This window comes from Acanthopagrus latus, chromosome 5 (assembly GCF_904848185.1).
Source record: "Acanthopagrus latus isolate v.2019 chromosome 5, fAcaLat1.1, whole genome shotgun sequence".
NCBI lineage: Eukaryota > Metazoa > Chordata > Actinopteri > Spariformes > Sparidae > Acanthopagrus > Acanthopagrus latus.
In genome coordinates, this window is record NC_051043.1 from 7,609,867 (window position 1) to 7,627,403 (window position 17,537).

Sequence of the window (17,537 nt, forward strand, 5' to 3'; positions counted from 1 at the left end):
CAGATGGTTCCTCCGCAGTCCTGGTTAAGACCGTGTACTGAAGGTTTTACGTGCGTTCGTCATTTGACGTTTCATTGACAAATTACTCCCATAGTGCTGCATTGTGTCACCAGGTTTTACATTCATCTGCAGCTGGCAGGGAGCACAGACCCGTCGCTGTGCGCTCATGTTGATTTTGTGCGGCACAGCCCCAGCTCGGTCAGCTGGGTCTGCTGTCTGTCCGGCCCACGGATCCGCATCCTGGTGCCACGTCAGAACTGCCTGCGTCGGTAGGCGCAACCTGACTGACAGGCCGCTCGACCAATCAGACGGCGCCATGGAAGAAGGCGGTTGGCTCTGATTCAGTGAAACCAGAAGGGGGCGAAGCTAACTGACAGGCGTTCCCAGCTACCCGAGTAGCTGCAATTGGCATCTAAACTGTAGACATGTGTGGTGAGTACTGAATGTATTTTACATGTATGCTTATAAAAAGGAATTGTGTCTTATTCACCATTTTCAGAGTAGCGAAGAAACCAACTATGCAACACTGCTAGCATCGTTAGTGTAGGCTAAAGGTACGATTCAGTTGAAATTAGCGAGGGGTGGCTAAGCGGAGTTAGCGAACATGAGCTGCTGATGCTGTTAGCTAGCCAAACGTAAACCAACCAGTGTTTCGTTTTACTGAACATCTTACCTGTGTGCTTTGAAAGTAAGCGATGTCTTACATCCCCGAATAGCGTTAAAATGACGCCCTACTCTCTTCCTGCTAACGCCAGGCAGCTTACGTGCTTTGCGGTGACATTAATACGTCCATCGCGTAACTTTCCAATAATAGTTAAACCGTTGTCACCCTAGTTTGATGATGTGTCGTTAAACACTTGGGCCGAAGACTAGTGAGTGTTGACATTATCGTTAAGGTGGATTCCTGATGTACTAATGTGCTAAAAATTGAAGCCTGATTTGAAGTGCCCGTTGGTTAGATGGAACATGCTGTCACTAACATCAAACTTTTACTGAGAAAGTACCCGGAAAATGGTGTATTTCGAAACGTATCGCTAGCTGATACGCCTTTCATTTATCTGACACTATCCCAGATTCTCCTCCTTTAACACACTGGCTGATAGCCTCAGCCTCTCTGTTTCCCATCAGCTTACACCAATCTCAGTTCACCAATCAGACCCGACAGACGAGTTGTTCCTCTTGGGATACCAAAACAGATACTTCTCTTGTAACATATACTGAGAAATCAATGCGTCACCATGCTCTGGCTAATTTTTACTCATGTAAAACCTGTTTTTTAAGTCAAGGTTAGTCTTTTTGCCCTCCTGTCCTTCACTGATTTGTTCCTTCATTGCCCTCCTCAATCACCTGTGGGTCTGAATGAATGCTCTGTTGAACCAGGGAGCCCTCTGGCTCTATATTTGCATTTTTCTGTAAATGCTCAGCTGTGTACAAGGGCTGTATTTTATGCCTCCCCTTTTGGCCCGAGGACGGTGACTTACTAGCTGGATAAATATTGGTTTGGCTGTGAATGCAAAATATCCGCAAAAAGATGTGCTGATTGTTGCTGGTGTGTTTCTGGGACAGTGCCCTCCCTCCCCCCATCTGGAAGGTGATATCAGCTTGCCAAAAGGCAGGTCTTAAGATAGACTCCATTGTATTTGTTTTAAACTGCAGTTACCTCTCCTTGTAAGACCTGTTACTCAGGCATCTACTCACCATAGAGTTACAAAATAAAGAGGCCAGCCAAGTGTGGAGCTGAAAGAGAACATTTCATTAAGAAAGCAAATAAACAGCTTGCACTCTGCAGGGCTCCAATATCCAGTTATTTAGTGCAATGAGGTGACTAGGACTGCAACCCTTTTTATTTACCTATTTATTCGATTAGTTGTTTGATCTATAAAATGTCAGGAAATTGCGAAACATGTTGATCAGCCCTAGGTATATTGTTATTTTGTGAAATGCCTTCTGAAGATTTTTATAGTCATTCAACCCCTCATCAACATCTTTGAAAGAGCACACATTGTATCAAAAAAACTCATTTCACATCAAAGATCATTACCTACATAAGAATTTTTCAGTAGAGCCTTCCAAAGGCATGTCACGAACCAGTAGCTCATGAATGAGCCAGCACTAAATTGATGTGATACAACAGATAAACATCAGCCTCTACCATCTGTGAATGTCATCTTATTTGCAGATGGGCTGATAGGAGAGAACGTCAGTTGATTTCCTGGTGCATCCCTTATTTGTTCCTCTAGAGTTTTGACATGGAGACCTAGATGGTAGAGGCTGACATCACTAAGTATTGCCTGTCCTACTTCTATAATGAATTAATATCGTCCTTAGTCTTGCCTTTAGTAAGTAGGTCAGGAATTTAAAATTTCCATATATCGGCTTCTGTTGAAATTGTACCGTGATTTTAGCTGTATCACTCAGACATTCAGACACAAACATTCTTAATGGGTTACTCCACCAATTTTTACACTGAAAAGTGTGTAAAGTGTGCTTACAGGTCTTGGGGAATACTATTGCATATGTGAAAAAAAGTAGTTTGAATCCTGCTGGCACTCGAGAGGAAGCTGAATCTGATAAACTGCCTCTAGTGATGACAATCAGTGGCTAGGTTGCATTGTGGGTAATATGCAGCTTCCTCTCAAGGCACAAAAGGCTATATGCTACTTTATTTACATAAGCAGTAGCTTTTTTGAGCCCTATAAACACACTTTGATTTGTAAAATTGGTGAAGGTGCCCTTTTAAATCCACATATTGTGGCATGCACTCATTTGGGTGATATGGGCTGCACTGCTGCAAACATCAAGAGTCAGCTGCAGAACAGCGCTGAGTTAGCAACTAATTAACACTGCCACATAGATTTTCCAGTCTAGCAGACATTTCAATCTGCTTTTCAGCTGCACTACTAAGTTGACTTTTGAAAGGACAAACATATCTGTGAATCTTGACATTTTGCTCCTCTCCCAGGAATCTTTGCCTATCTTAACTACCATGTGCCAAGGACTCGGCGCGAGATCCTTGAGATCCTCATCAAAGGTCTGCAGCGCCTGGAGTACAGAGGCTACGACTCAGCCGGTAAGAAACAAACTTATTTTTAATTAGGGCTCTTTCCTCCAGTGTACCCTCATCCGGGAAAATGATTCTGTTACCAGCAAGTTGCTCAAAGTATTAACACTTTGTCCAGTGAAATGTTAATGCAGCATAAGAATAGTATTATCCGTCACACTCAGTGTTTTGTTTATTTGGTCTATAATGTGGTAGGAAAACAAAGCAGAACCGATGGCTGTTGTGAATTATTGAACAGCCATTATCACCATGCAAGGTTAGACTTGCTGCACCATTAGTGAAGCTATTTACTTTGTTACATCTATTTGTATTCCACACAGGTCTTAAAGGGTTATTCCATGCATTAGTTGTGTATAGCGGTATGTTATGTTGGACTTCTGTTCTGATAGCAGAAAAAAAAACTAAAAATTACTTGCAAAGTGGTAAAAGCACTATTATGACTTTTAACCTGTTGATACTAGGGGAATTGTGAATCCTGCAGATCTAATGATACTTATTTTTTATTTTGTTAGGTGTGGGAATTGATGGCGGGAACGGCAAGGATTGGGAGTCAAATGCCAAGTCAATCCAACTGATCAAACAACGTGGAAAAGTGAAGGCTCTCGATGAGGAGATCAACAGTAAACTGAGATTAATTTCTTCATTTGACAAGAATCAATCATTAACAAATGGAGCCCTGATTTCTCATGTTGTATGTATACTCCAGTCCAGCTGGGATACCTAATATTGTCTGTGTGTTTGACCTTTAGAACAGCAGGATATCGACCTGGATGTGGAGTTTGATGTTCACCTCGGCATCGCTCACACCCGCTGGGCCACTCATGGTGTTCCAAGCCCGGTTAACAGCCATCCACACAGATCTGACAAGACAAATGGTCAGTTTTTTTAAATCATAGTAGGCTTATTCGCTCCAGACAGCTAAACACTTCACCATATATCTGCTGACAAGGATATGTAACGGAGGCAGGATATTTCACATTAAACTGTAAATTTGATTGTGTAAAATAACATCAGTGCACATCAAGGGGAATCTTAACTGCAAATTTAATAATCATAAATTATCCTAAGCACCTATGTCTACATGTACACTGATACTCATGTATCTGTCACAGGTCATTTCACTGGTATTTCAGACAGGCTGTAATCCACATTGCGTCTATACTGATCTATTAAATTTGTTGATTCATTTAAATAGTCTGGACCACAACTAAATGAAATGTTGGAGGTGGTTAGAAAGGCCTTCCAATGAGATTTCCAATGACGTTCTCTTAAGTTTCAAAGTGTCTGTTGTGTCACTTGCAACATGACACACAACAACAACATCATATCTAGGGTGATGGAAAGGCGTCAGAGTGACTGAGCAGAAACCATAACAGTTGGACAGTCTGATCTGATTCGCCTGCAGTCTGAACAAAGCTTTAAAGTTAAAAGATGTTCTTTCTTGTCTGCAGAATTCATTGTCATTCACAATGGAATCATCACCAACTACAAAGACCTGAGGAAATTCTTGGTGAGCAAATATCTTTCATCAACTATTCTATACACCTTTTCACCCTTAAGACAATAGACAGGAATAATTCTCCCTTTTTCCACAGGAAAGCAAAGGTTACGAGTTTGAGTCAGAGACTGACACAGAGACCATCGCCAAACTGGTGAAATACATGTACGACAACCGGGAGAATGATGACATTAGTTTCGCTACACTGGTGGAGCGGGTGACCCAGCAGCTGGTAAGAACCTCTTCATGCACACGGCTGCTTCTGAAGTGGTCACTCAATAAAAGATTCCGTCTGATGCGTCTGTTCTTCCACCTGCCAGGAGGGAGCTTTTGCCCTGGTCTTCAAGAGCGTCCACTACCCCGGAGAGGCCGTTGGCACCAGGTACGCGGACACTGATGCTGTCAAACTGTTATTCCTTAATGCAGATTAAGGTATTGTTGGCTCATATGAATGTTGCTGTGCAGGAGGGGAAGTCCTCTGCTGATGGGAGTGCGGAGTGATCACAAGCTGTCCACAGATCATATTCCTGTCCTCTACCGCTCTTGTGGGTTGAGATTTCTTTTTATAACTTAATTTGTTTTCATGTGATTGCATACTAGTAACTAAGGCTTAATATTTTTTCCTTTTTTATTCTCAGCTGGTAAAGAAAAGAAGTCCTGCAGTGCCCTGCCCAGGGCAGACCAGGACACTTGCCTGTTCCCCGTGGATGAGAAGGCTGTGGAGTACTACTTTGCCTCTGATGCAAGGTGAGCAGATATCTATGTCTTTCCATCCACAGTGTCCAAACATTCCCCATTAAACACAGTCCCCAGTCCCACATGTCTCAGCTTTATCTGTGGAATGTGAATCCAATGGTTTTGATGTTCTCTCGTCACGACAGCGCGGTGATCGAGCACACAAACCGTGTTATCTTCCTGGAGGATGATGATGTGGCTGCCGTGTCGGAAGGCCGGCTGTCCATCCACAGGATGAAGCGGAAGACCGGAGACTACCCAGCCCGTGCCATCCAGACCCTGCAGATGGAGCTACAGCAAATCATGAAGGGTGAGTGGAAGGTCGGCCTTTGTTCTCTTCATTTTCTTCCCATCATTCGGTCCCTCTGGATATATGCAAGTAAATCATCTGTGCACTGCCTTGTAATTGTATCCTGAACCCTGTTATTATTGAGTAAGTCTTAATGGAGGACTGGCTGCGTATATAACTGAACAGGTCTTTAACAACCAGCCCTGAAGCTATCCTTGTTATCACCCAAATAGTTACAACTCTGCTGGATCAGTTGCATCCCCCAGGGAAGCCATTAAAATGAGCTCTGAGTTCCAGGACTTCACCACCCTCACCTTCCCTCCTCTGTGCCTTAGTTAACCTATAGGGCAGTCAGTTTGTAGCAGGACAATAAAGCACTTTTATAGTGTTGAGTTTGGCTTTGTTTTCCAGCACACAGGATTTGACATTAAACATTAACAAAGCCTGATGAGTCCTCAGTGTTATTTGGAGCTTTAATTTTAAAGTATTTACATTTGCATCAGGTGACCAGTGTTCAACATTTTGAGAAATGTGTCTAATTGCTTCCTTATCGAGACGTAGATCAGAACATTGACTAGTATTTCCAAATCTGCTTTAACATGTTGTGCCTATATAACAAAAATATGTTTAAAAACAACAATTGGCTATTTAAGGGGTGTTGTGTGCCAGAGTATTTCTTGTCTGGTACTTGCGGTCAGGCTACTAGTGGAGACTCTAGGAAGAAATGAACAGGCACATTACCCCCATCAAACAATTGATAGTTGATTGGAAAGTGAGAGAGCCAGGTTAGCGGTTACCCCCCTGTTTCCAGTATTTATTCTAAGATAGGTTAGCTGGCTGTTTGTTGCCTAATAGACATTAGAGAGTTATCAATCCTGTCCCTTAACTCTCATCAAGAAAGCAAAAAAAAAGGTATTTCCCAAAATGTCAAACTATTCCTTGAAAATGAGTTAGGCTGCATGTTAATGCATGATTAATCACCTCAATATTTCCTCAATAAATCATTTAATCTATGAATCATGTTGTGGAATATCCTGTTAAAAGCACCCAAATCACAGTTGAATAAAAACACAAACCAGTAAAGGGTTGAATATTAAGTCTAATGTATAACAATACTTTCAGAAACATTAAAAACTAGTGGAAAAAGAAAACCACTCACCAGAGGCCGAAGGGATGTTTTTTAAATTGGTTGTTTATCTGACCAACAGCTCATGTGACAATGTGACTAAATCAATAGACTAAATGTTGTAACTAAGGGGACCAAATGTAGAACGTAAGTCTTATTTAAAATTGTTTGCATCATCCTTCTGCTATGACCTTAAGTAAAGGGACTCAGCTCAATTAAAGCTAAAAGATAACACTTAAACTTGAATTCCATAATTTTTTGCCGCAATAACTTGTATTCTTTTAGTCTGTACATTTTTGTATTTCCCACCTTTGCTTTCCTCCTCCACTGACTCTTCCTCGGTAATCCAGCAGAGGGCAGAGGTAAACTGATGTTGGCTGGTCTCTGCATTCCTTTGTGGTCCTGTCATTACTCAGCCTCTCTCCTCCGTTTCAGTTTCTGGAGCCTTTCTGCTGAATAACCTAATTTGCGTGACCCAAATTGCTGTCAGAGGCAGGCTGACAAATGCTCACATATTTCACCGTCACAGTTTGTTGTTGATGGAAAAACACTATCTCCCCTGAAGTCTCATTTGTGTTTTTCCTTCATTTATAGGGGCAACCTACCCTGTGGCTTTAAATCTGTTAATAAAGCAACAAAAACACAGTAACTCCCATTTCCAGGAAGACCTGATTATCAGTAAAACATTGTAAAGAGTTTTCGTACTCCTCCAGGAGGCTGTGGTTTTCATTTTCAGGTACTTACTGTGTGTCAGCAAGACCCTTCTCAGACGGTCTCAAGTGGGCTCACACTTAATAAAAAGTCCATCACGTGTTCTTAAGAGGCATTATTTTTATTTTTTTTAATTAGTGTTGGAAATGTTCCCTGATTTCTGATCTTCCCACCACAGGCAACTACAGCTCCTTTATGCAGAAGGAGATCTTTGAGCAACCAGAGTCTGTGGTCAATACCATGAGAGGAAGAGTCAACTTTGAAAACAACACAGGTCTGATTAGTTTTCCCAGTAGAGCATTTATGTAATAACACACCTGTAAAAGCACAATTTTGTACTGTTTCTTCATGCATTTTGCTCAAAAACATGTCTTCAGTTCACAATTGCTAAAAAGGAAAGCAAATAAGGACACATTGATTGTTATGTACGCATGCACATACAATAATCTTAGTTTTATAACATTTAAAATTTTTCTCATTGCGCTCAAATTTATTTAACAGAATTGTAATAATGTAAAAAAGCACGATATGTACATGCATATATAAGAAACTTGTCAGTGATAGTTAATAGTTGGTAGTTGGTTAAAGCATTCTTTCTCACCAGTGTCATGAGCTGTTTGTGGCCTTTTTTTTAATGAGGTGGAACAATTATGAGGCAGAATGATTTATTAGCTGTTTGGTTTGTTTTCAGTGATTCTTGGTGGACTGAAGGACCACATCAAAGAGATCCAGAGGTGTCGGCGACTTATTCTCATTGCCTGCGGCACCAGCTACCATGCTGGGGTGGCGGTGAGTAGCCACCGACCAAATGCTTTTTCTTCTTTGGTGTAAATGCACAAAATGGAAACACATCTGTATTGCTATCCACATTGAATCCATCAGCCTAGTTGGATATGTCTGTGTTGTGGACACAGGTGTGAGGACTGTGTGCTGGCACGTTCTCTGCTCTGAGCTCGACTGGCTTGTTTTAACAGAATGATGCTGAGCAGTGCTCTGTTGCTTTCCCAGACCCGCCAGGTCCTGGAGGAGCTGACCGAGCTGCCTGTCATGGTGGAGCTGGCCAGCGACTTCCTGGACAGGAACACTCCTGTCTTCAGAGACGACGTCTGCTTCTTCATCAGTCAGTCAGGTGGGGATGCTGGTGCCATCTGGACATGATTGAGTTGCACATTCCCCATTTGTCCTCCAATTTCCATCCCTGGGAGCCACTCTGGTTCTTCCTGATTTATCTCTTCTTGCACTCAGCTTGAGTGCTAACAAATTGTAAAGACTTGTGCAGTTGAGGTTTCTGTATCTTTACTGCTGTGCTGCAGTCTTGTGACTGTGTGTGGGGTTTTTTTTCAGTGGGTGATATTTATTTTTTGCAACTGTGTGGTATTTCTGTGGCGGTCTTTCTCGGAAACTGTTTCAAATCCAACCTGTGTGGTGCAAAAGATGTTTCCTGACACACTAATAAATCTGAATCATTTTATTGTCACAACTGTTACATTACGTCAACTGTTATATTTTTCCACTCCTGCCAATCCTCCAGGGGAGACTGCTGACAGCCTCATGGCCCTGCGCTACTGTAAGGAGAGGGGGGCTCTTACTGTGGGCATCACCAACACAGTGGGCAGCTCCATCTCCAGGGAGACCGACTGCGGAGTCCACATCAATGCCGGGCCTGAGGTCGGAGTAGCCAGTACCAAGGTGAGTTGGAACTGTTTTCACCACAAGACACATTTATTGTCTAATAGACTCTATCCATATCTATATAAATGTTTCAGTTGATAAGGGTTGGGCCAGAAAAAAAAAATGCAGTACAACTTATTTTCCTCCTTTCCAGACTTCTGCTCAGAAATACATTTCATAACTCTTGTGCCTGAAAATGTAACCGTAAATTACAATAATCCAAACTTTATAATTTGATTAAATCAAAAGGCATTAGTTGATCCACATCCAGCTTCTCAAATTATTAATTTGCTGGATTTCTCGGTCTGGCCTCAGGAGCGCATGACGATCGTTCGAGACGATGCTCATGGTTCCACCAGCCACACCATAGCAAGTTTCAGAAGCATCCCAGAAGCAGTCTGCTCCACAGGGAAGATGCAGCAAGTCTATTTTTGACAGAAATGGACAGACTGTTGGAAAGAACAGATTGAGCAGACAGGCCATGATGCTCTGCCTCTGAAACACTCACAGTGCTGTATGAATCCATGTTCAGGAGAGAATAAAACAGCATTGCACTTGTGTAATGCACCGGTGTAATCAATGTGTTAGGCTCTTATAAATATTGTCCATCACAATTTCTAAGACAATATATAGACAGAAGGTATCCTTGACCTTAATTTTTCATCAAAGGATGGTTTCCAATACTTTCTAACAAAACAGACCAGTTGATGACACTCAACGGGATGTAAACAGCCAGCATAGTTTAATAAGTACTTACTGTGCTGCTAAATTTCTGTATTTTATAGACCAAATAACTAATCAGTTTATCAAAGTAATTGCTAACAGAATGGCTTGTTGCAGCCTAGATGTGCCTGAGTTGGAAGACACACAGTTTTTTTTTTCTATTTTGGGTGTACTGACCTATTATAAACTAAGCTCAAAGAATCTGTACATAAAGTTGTTGCATCATCGCATAAATGAACCCGACGCCCACTGACAGTGAATGAAACCCAGATGAAATCTCCACTGTGAGTCTGGCCCCACCTCTTGGAAGCTGAGATTTTCCTCTGGGAGGTGAAGAAGCCTGATATTCTCATCTCAAGTCATGTAAAGCTAGGATCATTTGGTTTTGTGATTCTCCCCCCACCTCCCTTTGCCAGTTTGGACTTGGAGCAGAGGAGTAGTAGAGCCTCAGCTAGTGAGGAGCAGGTCCCTCCATGGCCCAGCCCTTGGGCTTGGCTCAGTGACTCTCGAGCTGCTCCAAAGCTCCAGAGCACGCCTCAGAGACGCCATCATTTACTGCTTGGCTGACTGGGCCACATCCCCACACCCAGCTCAACCAAATGCTGCACAACCAAGCTCATCAAATCACTGGAGAACATGTATTGCACCCAACTGCAAAATGACAAATTCATTGACTTGGCTTCTATTTTCTCTCTTTCATGCTAATCTGAGGTTGTTTTTGGTACACTGGAAAAGAGGGAAACAGTTTTTTTCAAATTTCTCTGATCGTAACCAAGATTTATGGAATGAATTGAGACTTGAGACAAAATAGTTTGCTGCTATCAAAAAAGCAAATCTTTCTGGCAGGTCAGCTGACAGTAAATTGAAGAAGACTGCCTTTATGAATTATCTAACAGTATCCAATTGGACTTCACAGTGTTGTAAAGTTTGTTTTCTAGTCCACAAGACAATTCTGTTCATGCTTCAGCTCTATGTAGATTTGCAGGCACAAAACACCAAACAGTGAATGACGTGAACACTAAAAAACACCACAGTTTACTATGTGGTATCAATATATTGCCACAGCACAGACTGTCAGAGTTCTGATGAGCTGTGGTTAGCGTGCTGTCAGGGGGGAAAAAAAGCAGTGTTAAGGTTTTACAGCTATTTTCTTGGCCCAGACACTGGCATTTCTGAGTCTGCAGGGTCCTGTGAAATGACTTGGCTTCCCCCCCGAACCCTGATTAAATCTCCCAAATGGGCATGGAAGGCCTCCAAACGTGCGCAGAGATGAAGGAACAGGGAGGGAGTGGGAAGAGATGACAGCAGGCATCAAGTCTCAGATGTGCTGTGGTTGCGAGCAGTGACATTTCCAGAGCAATCGGAGAGCGTGCTCTCTGTTGTGATGTTGTGAGTTCATAAAGTTTTCCAGGATGAGCAGTGCTAACTTTACTGAGCTCAACTGCATGCGTTTTAATGCTGCTTGGCGTTTATTAAAACCCACCTCTCCTTCCATTTCTCATCTGGTGCAGATTATTAGCTGGAGCTCACTCTTAAAACAGGGAGACAAGAAGCACAGACACAGGAATTGACTGAACGAGGCTCAAGTCAGGATCTTGGAAAACTTTAAAAATGTGTTTAATAAACAGCTTACAAGAACAATATTGCAATGTCCAGTGGTAGTTTCGTGACAGTGTTCTAGGCCCGTGCACGCTTCTTCCTTTTCTTTATAAATCTGTGGATAAGAAGAAGAATTTGATCTTGATATGTTAAAGTTGTCTTTTCCTGGTTTTAAAGGCTGCATTACAGTAAAGTGATGTCATTTTCTGAATTCTCCAGACTGTTCCATGTGTTCTAATACTTGCCTTATGGGCTCAAACACACGAAACCAACATGAAAGACCCATTTGTGACTAAATAAACTTTGTCTGTCGTCTCAGCCAAAAAGCTGCACTTGCAACACACTACAAAGACTACAGCCCACGACTAAATGCATGAGGGGAAATACCTCATCATACCACCGGGTAGTTGTCATATGTATTCGTCAATCAAAAAGGGAAAACGGAGGATTCTGGACTGTGGAAAGACAAATTGTTGTTATGATAAAATATCTTCATTTGACAGCACTCACAATTTAGCCACTTGTCATCGGGACAAAGTTGCAAATGGCACTTGGACGAGAAGGCAGATGCAAAAAATAAAGAGTGCGAAATGAGTGAAAACATGGATACTACAGTGTCAGGCTCAAGGGGCTTCTCTTTCTACATTTTTACACAGACAGCCCTGAAATTTGGCCGACGCTGGGGCCCTAGCCCACTTAGTGTTTATGTCCACATTACTGTTTGTTCATCAAAAGAGTTGGAGCCAATATTCCTGCAATATTCTTGCAATCAAGATTTTGGTGTATTTGATTTTGTAACACAGTCCTCGGACTTATGAAGTTCTCTTTAGAAGATATATATTGTGTATGGCAATACTGTTTATTGGCCATACCACCTAGACCTTAATTGAAATAAAAAAAAAAAAAAAAGAATCACGTAACATAATTAACACATACATTTGTTTTTGTACCTTGCAGGCATACACCAGCCAGTTTGTGGCCCTGATCATGTTTGCACTTCTGATGTGCGACGACAGGATTTCCATGCAGCCCAGGCGTCGTGAGATAATCCAGGGCCTGAGAGTGCTTCCAGGTAAATCAAGCCATCAGTGTTCAGGTTCAGTCAGCGAGATTCTTATCACATGTGAGATTAAAATGTATAGGGATAGAAAACCAGGTCTCAGGGCAGAGATCAAAAACTTCCAAAGCCTGTTTTGGTTTGGTTAAACAATCCTCTTGGAAGAGGAAGCCAAGTGATGACAGAGAGGAAGGGGCAGCCAAGCTATTGGCTGTCGGCCTTCACACGCTTCTTTTGATCTAAAGCATATGATGGCATGTCCTAAGGCTAAACTAATGAGTATAGTCTGGCTACTCTGCCTCTCCCTACGCTACATTATGAGTCCATGTGACAGCTGCAGTGTGTTGTTTTTCAACACTATGCATGTTATTACATTGTACTGCTCTTGCTTTCCAAAAAATCCTCTGTCATATATGATTTTCTGTTCTGTCTGTTGTGTGTTAGATCTGATTAAGGAGGTCCTCAGTTTGGATGATGAGATCCAGAAGCTGGCAACTGAGCTGTACCAGCAGAAGAGTGTGCTGATCATGGGCAGAGGCTACCACTATGCTACATGCTTAGAGGGAGCACTGGTGAGCAAATACACCTTTTTTTTCTAACCAGCTGTGTCTGAATCTTTGTATCTTGAAGAATGACTAAAACAGCTCTTATTTCATACACCAGTAATGAGCCAAGTGTCTCTGTAGAGCTTCACAGAGATGAAACAAACTATATATAAAATATTTTACTATTTTTCTCTGCAAAACCAAAATAGGTTTCTGCAGTGATCTTTATTATAGCAATTGTCTCTGGTCATTAATCTCACTGCTTATTTGAATAACAAAATACTGTATTAAGCAACTACAAAAGTGGAATGACTGCAACATAAACTTTGATTTTCATCCCCCATAGAAAATCAAGGAAATCACGTACATGCATTCAGAGGGCATCCTGGCTGGAGAACTAAAGCACGGCCCGCTGGCCCTGGTGGATAAACTGATGCCAGTAATCATGATAATCATGAGAGACCACACCTACAACAAATGTCAGAACGCCCTGCAGCAAGTTGTAGCCCGCCAGGTAAGAACTACACACATCCCTTCTTCTCCTCCTCCTCCTCCAAAGTACCTTGAAAAGTTGAATTTTTTTTACAACTAAATGTCCCTTTATTTATGTGCTGTCACTGTGAACTAGAACATCTGAAGTATTTATCTTCTCCCTGAACATTTGATGACTGCCGCACATTCTGCGTGTTAGGTTAATTTTCACAGTTCTGTCTGTGTCACACCTCTGATCCTTCATCCCAATAAATACAAGGGAGGGGTCAGTTCAGCATGACTTCATCCCTGTTGGTAATCTTCAGCAGATGTGTTTAAGAGGTGTGAAGATCAACTGAGACAAGAGGGGAAGAAAAGCAGGTAGTTTTCAGATTTGGGACGAGGATCATGCTGACAGACAACTGGCTTTGTTTGACTTGCAGGGCCGCCCGATCGTGATCTGTGACAAAGACGATTACGAGACTATCAAGAACTCCAGCCGCAATATCAAAGTGCCTCACTGTGTGGACTGCCTGCAGGGCGTCCTGAGCGTCATCCCACTGCAGCTGCTGTCCTTCCACCTGGCCGTCCTCCGAGGTTACGACGTAAGTGCTGTCCCTTCGGGCTCAACTGTTTTGCCAGATGAGATTTATTACGTCATCTGTCAGTTAAGCCACAAAAATACTGTAAAATATCAATTTCTCACCATCTGCAGTCATTTTCTGGTGAAAAAAAAAGGAAACTCAGTATCACCAATTTGCTAGTGTTGACACGTACCGTTCACTGTGGACAATTCAAGTTGATAAAGAAAAGCTTAGAACGATAAGTTTGACATCCACAGTGCAGAGTGCATTTTTTTTTTTTTTTTTTTTTTTTGCATTAAACTCAGTGTCCCAGATTTTCTGGCTGTGTGACCCACGACTGCTCAGATGGAAAAGGTGCTGAGAACAACTGTCTTTTTAGAATGGGGTTCCAGGTTCCCTTGAACAAAGATCTGAGAAACTTTATAAATTTCAGGAAACAATCAAGGTGTTGACAGTTTGTGAAAATTACATGAAAAAACGTAAATACATAAGATTTTAAAGTTCTTTTTGGTGTATTTTTGAATCGATGTCTTTGAGCCCCTATAAAGCCTTCTTGTTCTACCTGCTCGTTCTTGATGAGGAAACGATTATGGGGGACACTTGAGGTGCTTTGTGGAAGTTGTCATAATAACTGACGTACTGTTGGCACTTTAAAGGTTTTAGAGCTCTTAGCTATGTGAGCTGAGCAATAATATCATGGTTAGTAATACTCAATCAATACAGTCACTAACCCAGATCTTTATATTTATCTTAATTAAGGATTAATGTCCTGTTAATCTGGAAACTGCATCCAGTTAATTGACTGTTTGCACAGAAATTTGCATCCATAATTTGTGCAGGTGTGATGGAGGCAAGGAATACGAATAGGGTAGTTATTTTTATAAATTCTCAGTGTTTTAGTGGTAATTATCCTGGAGTTGAGATCTGAAATTAAATATTGCCATATTGGGTCATTGAATTTGAAGGAATTGTGCCAGAAATGATGTCAATTTGCAAAAATGAAGACCCTTTAAAAGGCATTTTCGGTGACTGATCTTGAGTTTTGACAACTTGCTTTTTGTTCACATGCAGTGGGTCTTGAAATGTGTTATTTGGGTCTTGAATAACTCGTGAATTTTATGTCACGAAAGAGTTAGAAACTGTAATTTAAACAGGGTTGGAATATTTACCTTTTGTGTACTTGATTTGCTGTATTGCAGGATGTCAAAGGTCAGCTAAAGTACAGCATGTAAAAATAGCCAGTGTTGATTCTGCTTTTGGAGCACTTCAGACAGATGTCCTGACAGCGCAGCCCAGTTAGCTCTTGCTATTAAGTCAATAAATATTCACAGCAGTGCCAAACTGCGCCGCTGTTCTGACAGAGAAGCAAACATTTATGTCCACACAGCTCCATCTCACGCCCACACTCCCCATGTTTTAAAAGTATGTCCAAGTATCTGAAGTCTGTGTGATGAGAAAATGCTCCGGCCGAGGATTTGATGCTTGCCATATCACTGGCTCACACATTTAAGTGCTTGTTATGATTTTGGTTCAATTATATTTGATATTTACTTGATGTACTTGATTTGTGTAACTGTAGCTTGCCGTGCAGTGAATGACCTTTACTATTTGATTGCAGGTGGACTGTCCAAGAAACCTGGCCAAGTCGGTGACAGTAGAGTGAACCACACCATTCGTCACGTAACAACAAAAGCCTGGCAGACACACATTGAAACAGACAGCGAGGGGGCATCCGAACGCAAAAACCAAGAGAAGATGTGTCCCCGTTTGTGTGTCTGTTTCTGGCTCTTTTTAATGCAATCTTTTACTCAACAGATGTGTATCTCACTGTTGCATATTATCTGTATCTCACTCTGTTTTTCTCAGAAACTTTTGGCATCATTATCGTACTATTGTAAGAGATGTTGTTTGGTCCGTGGTGGCGAGGTCTGGGCTGGCACTGACATGATACTCATTACTCTCATGGTTTGTGACGCCGTAGCAACTGACAGTGACTGTTTGTTCACATTCACACAAAAAAGCGTGTGTACATTTGTGCTGATTAGTCTCACAGGGAGCATCTGGGGCTGAAAAGTGTTGAAGACAGAAGTTGGGATTTAAAGACCTCACTGGCTCTCTTTTTTTTTTTCTTTTCTTCTGTGCAATGATTTGTAGTTTAGTTGGGATATTTTTCTTTGGCAGCTAATCATCTGAAGTGTCTTCACTCCGCAGTTGAAGTAAACGACAGTCTTAATTCATTCCAAGCCACAGGTCACCGCTTCGTAATTGCAGTGCAGTTTGCCAATTTTGGCTCAGTTTCTCTCTTGGACTTTCTTCTGAGGACACATAACTTAGATCACAGAAAAAGCTTGTGAATACACTACTGTGTAAAATCTTCTTGGGCGGGTCATAAAAGCTTGTTCTGGTATATAAACTTAGTGTTTTAGATTTCAGACTTGGTTAACGGGAATGTGCCTCGTTTACTTTTTGTCTTGTTACCATACGCTGCTTCTACTTAGCATTTGCTTTTGAATGTGTTTGTGCACAACTTAGTGTTTAAACTTGTGTTGCTTCTCTGCTCAAAAGAGAGACCTTACTGCTGATTTCAGGTCTCCAGTTTACATTTGAACTAGAAACTGAAGCAATTCAAGTTGGATGAAGTTACTGAACTGAAGTAGATGTTATACCCAGTGTCCAGCCCACGCCCTGCCACCATGACTGCTGCAATATTGGGACCATTTGAAGCTAAATTTTCTTCCTTTTTTGATTACAATTGTTTTATTTTCTTCCAGGAAAAAAGGAATTTTCTTTTATTGAAGTTACTTTTTGATTTGAAATGTGAATGTTACTGTCATTTGAAATGTCCTGTCAAACCAAAAATCTCTACAATGGCTTTGGCAGTTGTAAACCAAAACATATATATATTTTATATGTTCATCCTGTATTGTTTTTGTAGCCAAATATGTTCTGATGCTGGTAGATGCTGTGTGCTGTGAAGATGCTTCAAGGCCTAAAGGGAGCAAATATAGACAGTACGTCAGACTTTAGATGCTAGAGAATCAGATGCCAGCTGTGTGTGTGTGTGTCTGTGTATGATCCCAACATGTCTGTTCAAAAGCCAGGGAGAGTGATATACACATATGGTCGTGTAGCGAAGAAGTAGGAGCTGCTAGGTTCTTTTAGGCTATCACCGTTGAGGTTTTAAGATATCTATCTTGCTTTTGCAATCAAGCCTTAAATTGATTTTTGCTTTTTTTTATTTTCCCCCAAAACATTGAGCTTCTCCTGAGCCAGTGAATGGGTTTGAAAACTGGACAGCATTGTTACAGGTACTTTTGTAACCTATACACACTAGATTTTGATTTCTTATCTGATTGACAGAGGAAGCTGCACTGAATCTGAGCAACATCTGTTGGGTTACTGAGGGAGTGGTGGCACTATTTATTAGTGGAACTGATGCAATAAAGTGTCAGGTAGTTCCCCTTTTA

At 41.5% G+C, this 17,537-nt stretch overlaps 1 protein-coding gene across 1 annotated transcript; it reads left to right on the forward strand.

Annotated features, from left to right (window-relative positions):
* Window positions 1–278: 278 nt before the first annotated feature.
* Window positions 279–17,537, forward strand: LOC119019564 (glutamine--fructose-6-phosphate aminotransferase [isomerizing] 1). The gene is made up of 19 exons (XM_037098300.1): window positions 279–432; window positions 2,963–3,070; window positions 3,574–3,681; window positions 3,811–3,936; window positions 4,513–4,571; window positions 4,657–4,791; window positions 4,880–4,941; window positions 5,025–5,104; window positions 5,198–5,306; window positions 5,441–5,604; window positions 7,599–7,694; window positions 8,112–8,209; window positions 8,429–8,549; window positions 8,952–9,109; window positions 12,371–12,485; window positions 12,915–13,042; window positions 13,362–13,529; window positions 13,930–14,091; window positions 15,689–17,537. The coding sequence occupies exons 1-19, from the start codon at window positions 426–428 to the stop codon at window positions 15,731–15,733; spliced, it is 2,049 nt and encodes a 682-aa protein (XP_036954195.1). The 5' UTR covers window positions 279–425; the 3' UTR covers window positions 15,734–17,537.